Source organism: Hordeum vulgare, chromosome 1H (genome assembly GCF_904849725.1).
Source record: "Hordeum vulgare subsp. vulgare chromosome 1H, MorexV3_pseudomolecules_assembly, whole genome shotgun sequence".
NCBI classification, from domain to species: Eukaryota; Viridiplantae; Streptophyta; class Magnoliopsida; order Poales; family Poaceae; genus Hordeum; species Hordeum vulgare.
In genome coordinates, this window is record NC_058518.1 from 500,414,760 (window position 1) to 500,432,755 (window position 17,996).

General features: G+C 48.0%; 1 protein-coding gene across 1 annotated transcript; it reads right to left on the reverse strand.

Moving 5' to 3' along the window:
* Window positions 1–10,491: 10,491 nt before the first annotated feature.
* Window positions 10,492–16,950, reverse strand: LOC123419608. Its single transcript, XM_045107198.1, has 4 exons — window positions 16,546–16,950; window positions 14,717–14,854; window positions 13,716–14,592; window positions 10,492–13,603 (listed from the first exon to the last, which is right to left on the reverse strand). Exon 4 carries the CDS (start codon window positions 13,581–13,583, stop codon window positions 10,725–10,727), a length of 2,859 nt encoding a protein of 952 aa, XP_044963133.1. The 5' UTR covers window positions 13,584–13,603; window positions 13,716–14,592; window positions 14,717–14,854; window positions 16,546–16,950; the 3' UTR covers window positions 10,492–10,724.
* Between the last annotated feature and the right edge of the window lie 1,046 nt (window positions 16,951–17,996).

Genomic DNA, 17,996 nt, shown 5'->3' on the forward strand with positions numbered 1-17,996 from the left:
GATCAAAACCTTCTACAGTAAAAAAACAGGATGTACAGCTTCTTTTTCATCTCCACCAATCTCTCAAATGGAATTTTCTTGGGATCTCTACATGCCACTTTGATCCTTACCACCTCATAGAAACTTTTGAATATACCATTCCAGTCAACATCTACCAGAATCCCAAAACATGCAGCCACTTGAGCAAACACCTTCCATGCACACCACTTAGGTGGAATCCCTTCTATCTGCACCCAAGCTTCTGTCAGTTCTCCAAAAGGATCTAACATCCCTTGCCACTCACATATTTTAACAGACACTCCATCAATGGGCAGCTCAAAAGCAGGGAACTCAATCAAATCATTCACATTTTTCCAAGGAGGGAATCTTAAAAGAAACTTCTTCTCCTCCAATTCCCTGATCTGTCACGACCATTCTTTGTTCTTGCAGAAAATGTCATTCAGTTGAGTCACCAGTTCTGAAGTAGACACCTCTCCTTTGACCACCTTGAGCAAAGCACAATTCTTGTAGTTCAACCAGCTTGATTCAGCAGCAACTGTGATATCAATGTGGTAAAATCCTAAGCCAGCAGCAGCACTACCAAAGTAAGTGGCAGTGGGTTGTGGTTTAGCCCAGGCTGCACAGTTATTCACATTGTGTCCACCAGCACATATGAAACATTTTTTGGTTTCAATGCAATTCCCCACATAGTGCCCTGGCCAGCTACAATTGAAACATATCATCTCTTTATACCTGGGATCCAGAGGTTGAACAGCAGGGATCTGAGGTGGGGCCACTGCTTTTTCCACTGCACCAGGGGCAGGGGTAGGTACAGGAACAGGAACTTGTCTTCCTCCAGATCCAGCACCCCCTCCCCCCTTGTTCATGGATTGGGTCTTCACAGCACCAACGGGAGGGGCCTGATTTGGAGCCTGCCCTCCTTGCACAGGGACAAATTTCTCGGGAGGCTGCCGGCGAGGAGGTCTTTGTTGTGGTCGACCAATCTCCATCTCCCTCCTGACCACTTCAGCAAACGACAAGGAACCCTGCCCGATCTTCCCCACAGCAAAGGAAGTGGGGGTAGGATCAAATCGACCTGGGAACTTCACTGGGAAACAGTCCTCTCTGGAATTTTTTTTGGATCTGAAGAGATCTTTCTTGATCCAGAAGAGGGGAGGGAGAATATTAGGGTTCGGTGGTGGGGGGAGAAGGGGAAGGTTTTTTATATTGACGGCCAGTGGAAGGGACAACCCATAGCTGGCTGAAAAAGTCCTCAACCACCTCTTCAGATTCGTTTCTCGAAAGGGAATATGCTCCCCCATTAGGCCTCTTCCTGACCACACACCCTTTGATAAAGGGGGCAAGGACTATGGAATGTCCAAAATACTCTGGGCCTGAGGGTATGTTTGTACTTTCCCCAGAGGGAACCCTCTCCAATCCCTTCTTAGAAAAGTCAGCTTCAAAAACATATATTCCATCTTTTCCTCCCACTGCAGGACCAGTAGTTTTTTTCATTCTACCATTTCCTCCATCACCCCCCTTACCTACCAATTTGGCTTGGGAAAATACCTTCTCCAAAGGAGGAAAACTATGATCATAATCCTTGATTCTCCTCCCATACTCTGATACAGGATCAGAAGATCCCTCTCCATTCTTCTCAGAGCCCACCACAGTTGCAGTATTGACAACTTGTGATAATACTCCATGTTCTATCATTATATTATGTTCTTCCTGAACCATAGATCCATCACCTGGGGGAACCCCCTGAACCTGTAGAACCTCCATCCTAATTTTACTATTATCATCCTTCCTCTGCCCTTCCTTCCTACCAAAACAATCTACTAAACCATCTCTTTTAGGTACAGACCCAAGAGCTCTACTAACATCACTCATAATTCCTACTCCAGTAAGCATCTTCACTTTTCCTGGTTTAGAGACCAGTTTTTCCTCTATGCCATCATCAACCAGAGCTGATTTTACATGACCAGCATCAGTATTATCCCTACTACAATTTACCAACCTGTCAACATCATTAGATACTTCCAGGATAACTCCATCACCCACAAGCCTATCTCTAACACCAAATTCGAACTTCTCAGAAGGATTCCTACCATGATTACTACAGACCAAAAGGTCATCTGCTAGTGCTCTTTCCCCATACGGCAAAGTAGCCAGAGGAGCAGAAACTCCATCCCCTCCCATGACTAAATCCTTTATATTGATCAGATGATCATTCGCCTTATTCACATAAGAACTAGTACTACCAGGAAAATCCCCCTTCCTTTTAGTCCAAGCATGGAAACGAGAACGGGATGTAAGAGCGGAATCACGTACCTGATCCAGGAGAAGATGAACTTCCCCTCGGTCTCCAGGCAATGGCGGTGGTTCCAGGTTGCGAAGACCCTTCCCCGCGTATTGTCTTCGTCGCGAAGAGGTTCACCGCGAGACACGCCGGCCGGGCTCCTGGGAGGTCAACAGGCTTGTGGAGGGTTGACCCCCGGCGGGAGCGCCCGGGGCGGAATCTGCGACAACTCCACTATCGGCGACGCGTTGATGTTGAGGCGGAATGGTGTCGCCGTCTTGAATCGACTCCACTTCGCCGCCGACGCCAGATCCGTCGACTCCGCCTCCCTCATCTCCCAGTAGATGAGTTCGTAGTCCATACCTCCCTCGTCCCCGCAGAATCGAGCTCTCTCCGCGAACAAAGCCATGCGGATTATCTCCACCATAAACTCTGGCCACCACATCCGATCTGGAAATCTCCCTCGAACGATCCGCATCATCTCTTCGCGTGCCTTCGGTGAGTGAAGCACCGCAGGCGGGAGCAGCATCACCGGCGTGGGAGCCGTCAATGCCCTCGACGACGACACCATCGCCAATCGAAGACGCCGCACGCGAACTCCTCGCCTCTCGCCCGCCATCTAGATCTCGCAGTGGTGGAAGTGGCGGAGAGAGCGCAGAGGAGGGCGGTTCTCGGGAGAGCCCAACGTAAATGGCGAGCGGTGGGTGGGACGCTCGGGGGTGCGGCTCGATACCGAGCGAAGGTGCGCCATCAATGCCATTAATGGCGGTAGGTGGAGGTGAACCGCCCGACTCGGTGTCTCGCGTGAGCGTGTCATCGTGCTATTTTCCCGATCGTCCATCATCATCGTACCGTCCTTCTCTTTAATTTTACATATCTCCTTGAGAGTAGTGCGGGTTTTCTCGTACAGGCTGCGGAGCTTGAGGCCTGGCAGCATTCCGGCTTGTTCGTCGAAGAGGAACATCATGTAATCCGACATCGCCTTGATTGCCTTCCCAGCATCTTGAAGCGCTGCCGTGAGGTTCCTTGAGAGGAAAATGTCCGTGGCGATATGCCAGATGAGGACGACCTCTTGAATATCAGGAGGGAAATCTGTGGACATGGGGAAGCAGCCTGCTTTTGGGGGTTGATGAGTGTGGACTGGTCATACATGGAACCGGAGTGGACATTCCTCCAGAGATAAGCTTGCTCATAGGGGCCGGGAGGGGCTTGATCATACCTCCAGTGATCATGAGTATGTTGCTCATAGGGCCTGGGCGAGGCTTTTGCAACTTCCTCATCAAGGCGATCAAGATGCCCATCTGTGGCACTGTTGCCACGATAATCGAAGCCCTGTTGTGGTGGCCCTTGATGCCCATTTGTGGAGGGCCCCGACGAACTCAGGGGCCCTTGATGCCCATATCTGAAAGTGCTGTCATGACCATGGGAGTCCAACAGCTCTAGAGAACCTTGCCCATCTGTGGAGGGGCCTGGTAACCATGGATTGGAGGACTTGGAGGCCCATCAGCGGCAGTGCCGCGGAGCTGCACCATCGGTCTCAGGGAAGAAGGGAACAACTCTCTGAATACAACACTGAGCACCACCTCCTTGACCAAGTCTGGCATCTGATATAAAATATAAAATATGCTGTTTAGGTTGTGCCTTTTGTCACCAGTGCACTGCTCCAACAAGTTGCACTGCCCGAAGGTAGCCTCCCACGTCCTGTAGCTTTCGTGCTTCTTGGCACAACCACTTGTCCACAGCCACAAGGAGAGCCGGGAGAGAGAGAAGGACACAACCCATCGACGGAGCTTGTGCCATCTCTTTCGGCAATAAAATTCATGCTTCAACCAATTGTGAGGCATACGTTTGAAGTATGAATGTGCCCAGCCTGACGCTAATGCTCTGAGCAGCCATCTCACATCGAGGAGGAGGGTCGTCGACAACAATATGTAACTGATAACATCGTCTTCTGTCTTCATGCCCTCTTTGTGGTGGAGGCCAAACAACAGGAGTACGGTGGCAGTGAGGAGCGGCGAGGCCAGACGGATGAGGTAGCCAGGCCAGGTGTGGACCACAGCTGCCTTGGTGTAGAAGATGTCATACATGAGGGAGAGTTCCATCTCCACCACGGTGCCCATAGTCTCCGATTTACGAGAGAACACTCTTCTGACTGCATCACGATCCATGTACTCCACCGAGTAATCAGAAAAAGCACCCTTGCAGATATCCGAGAAGACGGCGAGTATAAGATGCGATGCCTGTAGAAGTTAATCATGTTGTTTCTTTAGGATTAGGAAAGAAAGCCAAACTGAGTCCTAATAGTATTAGGATTCCTAGTCCTAGTCTATTTTCATAGTCCCTTGTGGACGTGTATAAAAGACACCCTAGGGGTGTTGATTGTAACACCAGAAAAACGAAAAGCAATACAAAGCAAAGGCTCGACTCGGGCCTTTAGCCATCAAATCCATCGATCAGTTTTATTCATGTCGCTAGTTACGCAAGTTCCGTCAAGTAGCCGGCTGAAGCAAGAATCGTGTAGGCACGCCTGTACAGCTGCATACGCATGTTCAAAAGCCAACAATTTGTATCAGAGCCTCGACGATCTACGATGTACGATGACGGACAGCGACGTTGAGTCGGTCAAGTCCAGCAAGGGCGGTGCCAAGGCGAACAAGAACATCGACAAGGTGAAGAAGGGCGTCAAATCAGCAACCAGTGGTGGAGGAACGAGCGGCGCCAACGTCCAGGCGCATCGCAACATCCCCATCCAGTACCCGATGCTCACCGACGCCAACTACGGTGTGTGGGCGGTGAAGATGAAGATTATTCTCCAAACTCTTCGAGTGTGGCAGGCAATCACGGACGACGACGTTGATGACGAGTCCGACGAAGGTGCCATGGCCGCCATATCCCAGTCTGTGCCGGATTCCGTGCTGATGACATTGGCGGAGTTCGAGACGGCAAGAGAGACGTGGAACGCACTCAAGGAGATGAGGATCGGAGAAGATCGCGTCACCAAGGCTCGGGCACAAGTGCTGAAGCGCCAATTTCACAAGTTGCAGATGGAGGAAACTGAATCGGTGAACGACTATGCCATGCGTCTTACTACTTTGGTGGGAGAGATCCGCGCGCTTGGTGCAAAGCTCGATGAGACCGAGATTGTGGAGAAATTTTTCAGTTCAGTGACTGATAAATTCACGTACATCATCGGCACGCTCGAGCAGCTTTACGACATCGACGACATGACCATAACGGAGGCAATCGGACGCTTGCGGACATGGGAAGAGAATGCGCATGGCTGTCGGAAAGGCAAAGGAAGGCGTGATGGTGGCGAAGGCTCAAGCAACGTGAAGCGCGATGGACAAACCGGAAAAGGCAAAGGAAAAGGCAAGCCACAAGGTCGTGGTAAGGCGGGCCAATCTAAAGGGCGGAAGCCACGGAACTTGGATTTATCCGAGGTTAAGTGCTATAACTGCAACGAGATGGGTCACTTTGCAAAGGATTGTCTGAAGCCTAACAAGCGGGAGATCAAGGCAAATTTGGCAAAGCAGTAAGACGAAGGTCCAGGTCTTCTGATGGCCGAAGTTTGGATCTCGCTGAAACGATGGTTGTGAAACCAACCCGGAAGGTGCTGCTTCATGAGAAGAATGTGACACCTAAGTTATTCGGGGATCACAATGTGTCGTGGTATCTCAACACGGGTGCCAGTAACCACATGACGGGATGCAAGGAGAAATTTCTCGAGCTGGAATATGATGTTCAAGGCTCGGTCAAGTTCGGTGATGGTTCAGCTGTGGAGATTTGCGGGCAAGGATCTATCCTCTTCGAGGGTCTCATAGGCGAACATCGCATACTCACCGGAGTGTACTACATCCCACGGCTTCGCAACAAAATCATCTCTATTGGGAAGCTTGACGAGAATGGATGCAAGGTGAATATCGAGAACGGATTGATGACGATCTTCGACAACCTCCGAAACGTGCTAGCTCGTGTTAATCGCACACAGAATAGGCTCTATATCCTCAACCTTGATCAATCTCAACCGGAGTGTTGGCTCGCCAAGAGTGATGATGATTCGTGGTTATGGCATGCTAGATTTGGACACGTTAACTTCTACGCCTTGAAGAAGATGTCAAAGATGGACATGGTATCCGGGATGCCATTTATCGACCATGTTGATCGAGTATGTGACGGGTGCTTGGTTGGAAAACAGCACCACAGGCCGTTCCCTGCTCAGTCTACCTATCGTGCAAGTGATGCACTCGAGCTGCTCCATGGTGATCTATGTGGCCCTATCACCCCAGCACCTTACGCGGGAAAGAAGTATTTCTTCCTCGTGGTAGACGACTACTCGAGATATATGTGGGTCGTTCTCCTACGATCTAAAGATGAGGCGTTTGAAGCGTTCAAGAAGCTGAAGGCTGCAACGGAGATGGAACACAAGTTGAAGGTTCGCGCTCTACGGACAGATCGCGGCGGAGAATTTACGTCGAACGAATTCAACGATTACTGCGAGAAGATTGGCATAAAAAGGTTCCTCACGACACCTTACACGTCGCAGAAGAACGGGGTCGTTGAAAGGCGCAATCGAACTGTCGTTGACATGGCAAGGAGTTTACTCAAGAGCAAGAACCTGTCGGGGACTTTTTGGGGAGAAGTTGTCTCGACGGTTGTCTATCTTCTCAACCGGGCTCCAACGAAGACGGTGATCGGCAAGACTCCGTATGAAGCAATTTACGGACGTAAGCCGAATGTGTCTCATCTACGGACGTTCGGGTGCGTGGCACATGTGAAGATGGCGGATCCGCACATCTCAAAGCTTGCCGATCGTAGCACCAAGATGGTGTTCATCGGATACGAGAGGAGTTCGGCACCAAGGCATACCGCTTCTACGATCCACAAACCAAGCGTCTACGGATTTCACGCGACGTCGTGTTTGAAGAAAACCAAGCGTGGAATTGGAGCGCCGCAGCCGACAATGCTCCAAACAGTAACATATTCACGGTTGAATTTCCAACTGATGATGATGCACGGGAGGATGTCCAAGTGGTTGATAAGACGCCCAACCAAGGTGACCACAATGGTAGTAATCATCATGGTGCCAACGCCGACGACGACGCGCATAGGTCGCAAGGAGATAGCGACAACGCCGCGCACGACACAGGCGAAGATCTCGACGACAACATCGACAACGAGGCGCATAGTGACGACGACAATCAAGATGATGGTCATGGTCACGACGACTACGCCGACGACGCGGATGTCGATGACACACCAGGGTCTCAGCTGTCTTCCTCAAGTGCATCAACATCGACACAATTTGTGTCACCTCCTTCGCAAGCCACAACGGACTCCTCAGGGCCTCGTCGCTACAAGACCCTCAAGAAAGTCTACAAGTACACAAAGCCAGTTACGCTCGAATACTCCGGACTATGTCTTTTCGGAGTTGAGGAGCCGACGAACTTCGTAGAGGCGAGCAAAAGTCCTAGCTGGACGCACGCCATGGATGAGGAGATGAAGGCAATTGAGAGCAATGGCACGTGGACCTTGGTAACCCGTCCTCCAAACCAAAAGGCGATAGGTTTGAAGTGGGTTTACAAGTTAAAGAAGGACACACAAGGTGCCATTGTGAAGTACAAGGCAAGACTCGTTGCAAAGGGCTACGTACAACGTCAAGGAGTTGACTATGATGAGGTGTTTGCACCGGTTGCTCGAATCGAGACAGTGAGAGTGCTCCTAGCTTTGGCAGCACAAGAGAATTGGAAGGTTCATCATATGGATGTTAAATCCGCTTTCCTCAACGGCGATCTCACAGAAGAAGTGTACGTGGAACAACCCCTCGGCTACGAGAAGAAAGGTGAAGAAGGGAAAGTTTACAAGCTCAAGAAGGCACTTTACGGGTTGAAGCAAGCGCCAAGAGCTTGGAACTCAAAGTTCGACCGGAGTTTGGTCTTGCTCGGGTTCAAGAGATGTCCCCTCGAGCACGCAGTCTATACAAAGAACTCCAAAGGCTCAAACCTGCTAGTTAGAGTTTATGTCGACGATCTGATTATCAACGGAGATAGCGTACAAGAAATTGAACGTTTCAAGGCGCAAATGAAGAACAAGTTTAGCATGAGCGATGTGGGATTACTCAGCTATTACTTGGGCATCGAAGTGAAGCAAAGCTCCGGAGAGATTTCCCTATGTCAATCGGCTTATGCGGTCAAGTTATTGGAAAAGTGTGGCATGTCAGATTGCTACGAGACACAAGTTCCAATGGACCAACGTCACAAGTTCAGCAAGCGTAGCTCAAATCCGCCGGTGGACACCACAATGTATCGAAGCGTTGTGGGCAGCCTAAGATATTTGGTGCATACCCAACCTGACTTGGCTTATTCAGTCGGGATCGTGAGTCGTTTCATGGTGAATCCGACAACCGAGCACATGAGCGCGGTCAATCAAATCTTGCGCTATGTGAAAGGCACCATTAATCTTGGTTGCACGTACAGAAAGGGAAAGGAAGGATTGATCCTTCGTGGATATTCAGATAGTGACGTGGCAGGTGATGTTGATAACCGAAAGAGCACAACGGGCATGGTTTTCTACCTTGGCCCGAATGCGATTAGCTGGAATTCTCAGAAGCAAAAGGTGGTGGCACTGTCTTCATGCGAGGCAGAATACATAGCGGCAAGCACGGGGGCTTGTCAAGCAGTGTGGCTGAGAAGACTCCTAGCTATTCTTGCAAAGCGGGAGGTGCAGAAGGTGTCACTGAAGATCGATAACCAAGCTGCAATCTCGTTGTGCAAAAATCCGGTTCATCACGAAAGGAGCAAGCACATAGATACCCGGTTCCACCATATCCGGGAGTGCATTGAAGAAGGGTTGATCGAGGTTCAACATGTGAACACGAAAGACCAACTTGCCGATATTTTTACCAAGTCCCTCGGTCGACAGAAGTTCATCGAGATGAGGAGGAAAGTCGGAGTGCAAGAAGTGAAGTCAAGCAACAAGATTAAGGAGGTCAATGTAGAAGTTAATCATGTTGTTTCTTTAGGATTGAGAAAGAAAGCCAAACCGAGTCCTAGTAGTATTAGGATTCCTAGTCCTAGTCTATTTTCATAGTCCTTTTTGGACGTGTATAAAAGACACCCTAGGGATGTTGATTGTAACACCAGAAAAACGAAAAGCAATACAAAGCAAATGCTCGACACGGGCCTTTAGCCATCAAATCCATCGATCAGTTTTATTCGTGTCGCTAGTTACGCAAGTTCCGTCAAGTAGCCGGCCGAAGCAAGAATCGCGTAGGCACGCCTGTACAGCTGCATACGCACGTTCAAAAGCCAACAATGCCAAGCTGAGAAGCGGCACTATCCGGTACATCCAGATATTCCACCACTTCACCTTCTGTTCTATCCATGGTCCACCATACAAGCATGTACGGAGTACTAGCCATTAAGTGCTCCTGCATGCACCGAAATGAAGATCAGCTACACTAATATCACATATATGTGCAAAGCATCAAGTATGTAATCTAGCTGGCTGTTACTGTTAATGGAGATGTTGAATACATGTTAGAGAGAGGTTAATAAGGACCAAATCCCATGATAAGTACACACATACCGGCATGCAACAGCTAGCTAGGCAGATCAATGCTTCGAACCTTCCAGTGGAGACCTAAGAGGCTAAGACAAGTTTTGCTCTCGGGTCTTGTCTCCAGAGATAGGACTGGCACATGAGCAGTTGTAAGTCGATCCACTAACAGCTTGCCTGTAGACAGTTTCTTACTTAGGTTCAGTATTGTGTTTAAACTTGGTACTGACCCGTTAAACTATAGCTATTGTGCATCAAGATTCGTTTTAAGTCCTAAGAATATACAAGGTTATTAGGGAAGGTTTTCTTTGGCTGGGGTTGTTGTCGATCTGAATCGAGGATGCCAGTGATTGGCAGATCCAGTCTTCAAAATTTGTTCTACTTATTGGACAGCTGATCAACATTGTTCTTAGATCAACTTCCTAGCGTACACATAAGCGGCCACAGATAAAAACAAATGACTGGTAACCAGGAAACACCGAGGAAACCGGCAAGTCACATGCTTACAGAGTTACAGACACCTTTCTTCATCAGCAGAAGAGAGGGGAGATACATGAATAGATGAATACAAGGTTACAAACAGAGGCCCCCAAACCAAGAGTACATACAAGTCGGCTAGTCAGATCAAGCAGTGTTTTCAAAGCCGTGATCGAGATGAAAAAACTGTGTGTGGTCTTTCACTATAAATAAACATCCAGACATACCACTTGCTAACAATGCAGATCAAGGATAGCAAGGAAATGACGACCAACACAGAGATACATGAGTATAACTACAAACTCAGAGATAGTGCAGCCACCAAACCAAATAAAACAGAGATGCATGAGTACAACTAGAGGCTGAAGGAGAGTACAGATCAGCTACTGAGAAGAAAGACAGCACAGAGTGTTTATTGCGGAGGAAGATCCATGAGAGTTCTCAGCGGAGAAGACTTGAGATGCTTTTTGACGATGTCGATCTCTGTGTGTTCCGCGATGATCCACACGAGGGTCGTGAGCTCGCCGCCACTGCTGAGCCGCTTGGCATGAGAATCCCTGCTGCACCGCATGGATGCAAACATGAGCAGACGCACCCAACCATCCAAGATGAACTCCAACATGTCTTCCACTCCATTGTAAAGTTCCGGCAAACGTGGAATCCAGGATGCAAGTCTTTCAACCTCAATGACTGTAAATTCGTCTCCTCTCTTCTTGGGCGGCGGGCTCAGCATCATCCGGGCAAGTTGAGTTCCATCAGAGACAGTACTCATACTCATAGGATTATCCTCGCCTCGCTCTTGAGTTCCTTTCCAGACAGCAGAATTTGGGTTATCCAGCATCCATCTGGCAACCACCTTCTCCTTGGTTGTGTAACTAGTGTGTTTAGCCTCCTTCCATATCAACTCCAGAGCACGGAGTGTTTTCTCGTGCAGGCTGCGGAGCATAAGTCCTGGTAGCATTTCAGGGTGTTTGGCGATGAGGAACATCATGTAGTCTGATATCTGCTTGATCGCCTTTTTATCTTCCGACTCTTCTGTGAGGCTGCACAAGAGGAAGACGTCCGTGGCAATGTGCCAGACGAGGATAGCTTCTTGAAGCTCAGGAGGAAACTCCATATTTTTATCTGGTGGAACCGTACGCTTCATGATGTCAACAGCTTCCTCTTTGGTTTCAGGCGGGACCACTTCATAACTGGCCTCAGTGTTGACATGCCTCGATAGATTAACTTGCTCATAGGGTTCAGGTAGGGCTCGATTATACCTCCAGCAGTCAGTCGAGTACTCTGCAGCTTGCTCGTCAGGGTGATGGTGTGGCCTTACATCAAATGGCGCATTTCTCATACCAGCATGGACCTGCCAGGGGTAAGGCAGCCTCGGGGGATCATTGTTGACACCTATGCAGATCTGCTCCCAGGGGTATTGCTGCCAAGGTGCTGCCTGATCCTCCACTCCATTGCAGATCCACTCTCTGGGGTACTGCGGACACAGTGCAGGGTCATCATCTAAGCCATTGCAGATCCGCTCCCTGGGGCATGGTGTCCCTGAAGGCCCATACAGGATATCGAGGCAGCGCCTGCCGGGGTCCAGTGACCCTGGATGCACACATATGCAATGGTTGGGGAGCTTCCCGCAGCCTGGCGGCCCTGCAGGCCCATCAGGGACACCGGCAAGGCAGCCCTCATCGGGATTTTGTGACCTTGGAGGCACACATTTGCAATAGTCGGGGATCTTCTCGCAGCCCGGGCAGCGCCCGTCAGGTTTAAATGTCTCTGGATTCACACATGTACAATACTTGAGGAGTATCCCACAGACCGGGCAGCGCACGTCTGGTGAGTCTGGAGGTGGAGGTGGAGGTGGAGGTGGACTGACAGTGGGTCTGAGCTGCTGAGTCTTCAGCTTCGCGGGATCATGGAATAACTTTTTCCATATGTTTTGGAACACCAGCATCTTCACATTGTCTGGAACCTCAAGGCCTCTTGAACGGTCTTCCCATTCAAAGTCCCTTGAACTCGAGTGGCCTTCCCATGGAATTGCCAGTCTAACTATGCTGTATAGGTTGTGCCTGTTTCCAGCAGTGCACTGGCTCAACAAGTTACACTGCCCCAAGGTGCCCGCCCACCTTCTGTAGCTTTTGGGCTCCTTGGGACATGCGCATGTCCACAACCACAAGGAGACCCGGGAGAGAAGCAGAGACACACCACCATAACGGAGCTTCTTCCATCCTCCCTGGCACCATAGTGTATGCTTCAACCAATTGTGTGGCATACGTTTGAAGTATGAATGTGTCCATACTGATGCTAGTGCTTTGAACAGCCATCTCAAGTCGAGGACGAAGGTCGTACACAGCAATGTGTAACTGACAACTTGATCTATTGGCTTCATGCCCTTTTTGCATTGGAGAAAAAACAGCAGCAGCGCAGTGGCGGTGAGGGGCGGTGAGGCCACACGGATGGTGTAGCCATGCCAGGTGTGGACTACGGCTGCCTTGGTGTAGAGGATGTCATACATAAGGGACAGTTCCATCTCCACCACCTTGCACATGTTCTTCCATGTATCGTCCCAAAACATGTCTATGATGACACCACGATCCATGTTTACTGTATAATCACAGAAGGCTCCCTTGCAGATCTCGAACAGGTCGTGAGCAACCAGCAGGGCTTTCTCATCTTCCAGTTCTGACGGCTTCTCATGATCTCCATAACCATCGAGCTTGAGCTTTTGCTTGCCGGATAACCCGCTGTGCCGGATGCGCCCCATGTCGCTTCGCCATAGCGCTAGCATACTCTCCAGATACTTCAAAATGCCCAGGGATAACATGATGCCGGACGCCCAGCACAAAAATCGGCTGGCAGTATGTTCAGCAAGTATACACCTGTACACAATAATGAAGGATCCCGCAGACTTAAGGAGGGCTAACAGAAACAGGCGCGGCCAGAGCTTACTGTCCTCCATGGCATAGGCGCTGATGTTGTCCGGGCGAGCGTGGTGCAGCAAGAGGAACGGCACCCAGAAGGCGATGCTCATCTTCTCACGCGGCGATGTTTCGAGGTACAGGTTGCTGATGACATATGCCGGGCCCCAGTCCGTCAGCTGGTACGCCAACCATACTAACAGTTTCTTCCAAGATCTCTTCAAACCTTTGTTTTCACGCCGCCGGCTGTCTGAGAAGACGGCAAGGATAAGATACACGAATAAGCTGAGAAGTGGCACTATCCGGAACATGTACACACTCAACCACTTCACCAGATCTTCCATCCATGGTGCAGCCATTTTGCTACCTCCTGCAAGCACTGCAATCAAGATTAGTATAACACATATGCAAGCATGCATCTAGTATGCGTTGCACCTACATGCCAGAGAAAGGTTAATAAGAAGCAAAAAACAGGATGAAATGCGACATACGGGCATGCAGCAGCTAGATAGGCAGATCGATGCTTCCACCTTCCAGAGGAGACTTAAGACAAGAGTTGCTCCGGAGTCTTGTCTCTAGAGATATGGACAGTTCTAAGTTGATCCACTCATAACTTGTATGCAGCAGAGAGTTTCCTGACCTGCAGGTTCGGTGCGTTTTAGTATTTGATCCATTAAACAATAGCTATTGTGCATCAAGATTCGTCTGAAGTCCTAAGAAAATACTAGGTTGTCAGGGACAGTTTTCTTCGGCTGGGGTTGTTGTCGATCTGAATTAAGGATGCAGTGTTTGGCAGATCCAGTCTACAAAATTTGTCCTACTTACTAAGACAGCTGAACAATGATGTTCTTAACTCCACTTCCTAGTGTACGCACTACACACACCAGAAGCAACAAACAAAAACTAATGACTGTGGTAACCAAGAATCGCCGAGGAAACCGGCAGAGTCATATGCTTACAAATGCACTGAACTGAAGCTAAGATGATAAGTAAAGTATATCTGCCTGGCTATCTAGTACTAGAATGGATTAGATACGGTTCTTCTTATATATCAAGCTAAAACAAAAGAGAGAATTTGCCAATTTGCATCATATAAGCAAAAAATGTAGTCCTACACTGTGGCTACTAATCGCTCACTGATGACATATGCGGGGCCCCAGTCAGTCAGCTGGTACGCCACCCATACAAACACTCTCGTCCAGACTCTCTTCCAACCTCCGCATTCATGCCGGCGGCTGTCGGAGAAGATGGTGAGGATGAGATACATAACTAAGCTGACAAGCGGCACTATCCGGAACACACTGAAATTCAACCGCTTCACCAAGGCTTCCACCCATGCTACAGCCATTTCGCTACCTCCTACATATACTGCAATCAAAATTAATTTGTTACACTGGTATCACATATGCAAGCATGCATCTCGTATGTGTTGCATATGCATGCTGTAGAAAGGTTAATAAGGAGCAAAAACCCAGGATAAAATGCGACATACCGGCATGCAGCAGCTAGATAGACAGATTGATGCTTCCACCTTCCAGAGGGGACCTAAGAGAAGAGTTGCTCCTGGGTCGTCTCTAGAGATATGACTGACATATGGGTAGTTCTAAGTTGATCCACTAGTAGCTTTTGCCTGCAGAGAGTTTCCTAACCAGGTTCAGCGCGTTTTGGTATTTCATCCATTAAACAATAGCTATTATGCATCAAGATTCGTTTGAAGTCCTAAAAAACACAATGGTGTCAGGGACGGTTTTCTTTGGCTGGGGTTGTTGTCGATCTGAATTAAGGATGCCAGTGTTTGGTACTCCAAAAAAAATTGTTAATAGATCCATAATTTCTCACCTTATTGGGACAAAATTAATGTTGGTCAACTGTCCCAATACTCCATTTTTTGTTCATAAATCCATAATTTTTTGTTAAGAGTTGCCACAAGATCTTAAATCTCCCATACTCCATCCACAAGATCTTAAGAACGCCCTTGGTCTACTCCCATTCTTTACTTAGCTTTTTTATCCCCTTTCCCCTTGTTCCCTCCTCCCTGCTGGCGTGCCTTCTATGTGATCTGTGGGGAGGATGGCAACTTTGTCTGAGTCCTGTCTCTAGAGATAAGACTGGCATATGGGTAGTTCTAAGTTGATCCAATATAGTTTTTGCCTGCAGAGAGTTTCTATTCAGGTTCAGTGTTGTTTTTTGTATTTTCTACTGACCCGTTAAACTAACCTATTATGTATCAAGATTCGTCTGAAGTCCTAAGAAAATACAAGGTTGTCAGGGACAGTCTGTTTTGGTTGGAGTTGTTGATTAAGGATGCCAGTGTCTGGTAGATCCGGCCTGCAAACTTTGTCCTACTTGTTGGGTCAACTGATCAACATCGTTATTAATTCCACTTCCTATTACACACACAACAGCCACAATCAAAAACTAACGATGAGTTAGCCAAGAATCACCGAGGAAACAGGCACATCACATGCTTGCACATGCACTGAAGCTACGTACAATTATTATCAAGTTAAAAATGAAAGAGAAAATTGCTTATTCTCTCACGGACGCTTGGTTTACCGATCTGCATCGAGTAGTTAAAAGGCATTCTTTTTTCATCTGGGGCAAATAAGCAAAAGATTGTCCTCAACAGCTAATCCACATTGTTCTTAATTCCACTTCCCAGTGTACATACCAGCAGCCACGAACAAAAACTAATGACTGAGGTATCCAAGAATCACCATGGAAACCGGTTCGCACATTCATTGAACCCTAAGCAAATACTCCCTCCGTTTCTAAATATAAGACCTTTTCTAAACTATGGACTACATACAGATGTATGTAGACATATTTTAGAGTGTAGATTCATTCATTTACCCTTGTATGTAGTTCATAGTGTAATCTCTAAAAGGTCTTATATTTAGAAACGGAGGGAGTACTAGGTTGTCAGGGACGGGTTTCTTTGACTGGGGTTGTTGTCGATCTGAATTAAGGATGCAGCGATTGGCAGATCCAGTCTGCAAAATTAGTCCTACTTACTAGGATAACTGACAAATATTGTTCTTAACTCCACTTTCTAGTGCACACACCAGCAGCCACAAACAAAAATCAATGACTGAGGTAATCAACAATCACCGAGGAAGCTGGCACATCACATGCTTACACAAGCACTGAACTGAAGCTACGATGATAAGTACCGTATATCTGCCTGGCTATCTAGTACAGCACTAGAATGGATTAGATACTGTTCTTCGTATATATCAAGGTAAAATAAAAGAGAGAATTGCTAATTTGAGTCAAATAAGCAAAAAATGTAGTCCTACACTGTGGCTACTAATCGCTCACCAAGTCACCGAAATCAGTGGAGTGGCGCTTGGGCATCTGCAAGAACTCGGCATACTCCTGCTCCCGGCCATGCTGGAGGCCGCGGCACACGGAAATCTTGAACAGTAGGAGAAGGGCGTAAGATTAACTGCCATACCGCTGCGTTGCGGTCCTCCTCGCGGCCAGCCGCGGGACCTAGCGCGGAAGGGGCCCCCCGCCTCGGTGCCCTCCTCGGCGGGAGAGGGCGAAGCCTTCCTTGGCCTCCCCGAACCGAGAGGTTCGGCCAGGAGTGGCGGCGGACGGGCCGACGGGAGGGGCGCCGCCATCGTTGCCCGCCTGGTCCGGTCTCCGGTGCCGCCGTACTGGAGGCAGCAGGCGAACAAATGACGATGTTTCCCTTTACTTTCGAGTGAATCTCACAGCACCCCAGTTTCAGCATGTGTCCCTTTTTCTTTTCTCCATTGATTTTCATTTTTAAGTTTTCGGTCCTAAAACTCACGGTTTTTTTTGTGCTAATGATAATTACAAATCTCGAATCTCCATGAAATGTCCAAATTGACCGGCAAGACCAACTTCTCAGGCCTAGTGACAAGAACATTATTTACTTTGGCATAACTTTGAATTTTCCATCAAGACCCACTTATATTTGGGCAGGAAAACCTTTAAACTAATTACTACATTTTCTAAGTTTTTTTATGAAAACTGTTTCTTGTTGACATTTAGGTAGATAACTTACCATTCATGATTTTCCCAGAGTCAGAATGCTCATTTAAATGAGCTGAAAATCTTCCAGAATAGTCATTCCAATGAGTATGATTTGTCTAGAAACCATAAAAAGCCACCTTGTGGTAAATGACAATCTTATAGTATGATTTGTCTAGAAACCACAAAAAGCCACCTTGTGGTAAATGACAATCTTATGGTATGATTTGTCTAGAAACCACAAAAAGCCACCTTGTGGTAAATGACAATCTTATGGTATGATTTGTCTAGAAACCACAAAAACCACCTTGTGGTAAATGACAATCTTATGGTATGATTTGTCTAGAAACCACAACAAGCCACCTTGTGGTAAATGACAATCTTATAGTAGGCACCCATCACGTAAATTTTGACCGGAACCGTTGATGATGATGATGGTGGTTTTCAATTACTTCCCGGTCACCGATGTATTATCTCGGTCTCAAATTGCTTGTCTTGAACTTATCTCGATACAGATGTACGGAGGCATCATATTATGGGAACAAACATATAGCATTGATTTCTCTATTGTCAGTGGCATTGTATGCTTTCTACTCTTTTATTGCAACTATGTATATTATCTGGCTTTTAGAGCATCTCTAACAGCTGCCCTAAACACAACAAATGCCCTATATAACCGTCATATAGGGCACCGACCCGTCTCCAACAACTTCCCTATAGACTGCCCTATCAAGAACACTGTCATATAATTCCGCTCCCGCTGCCCTATA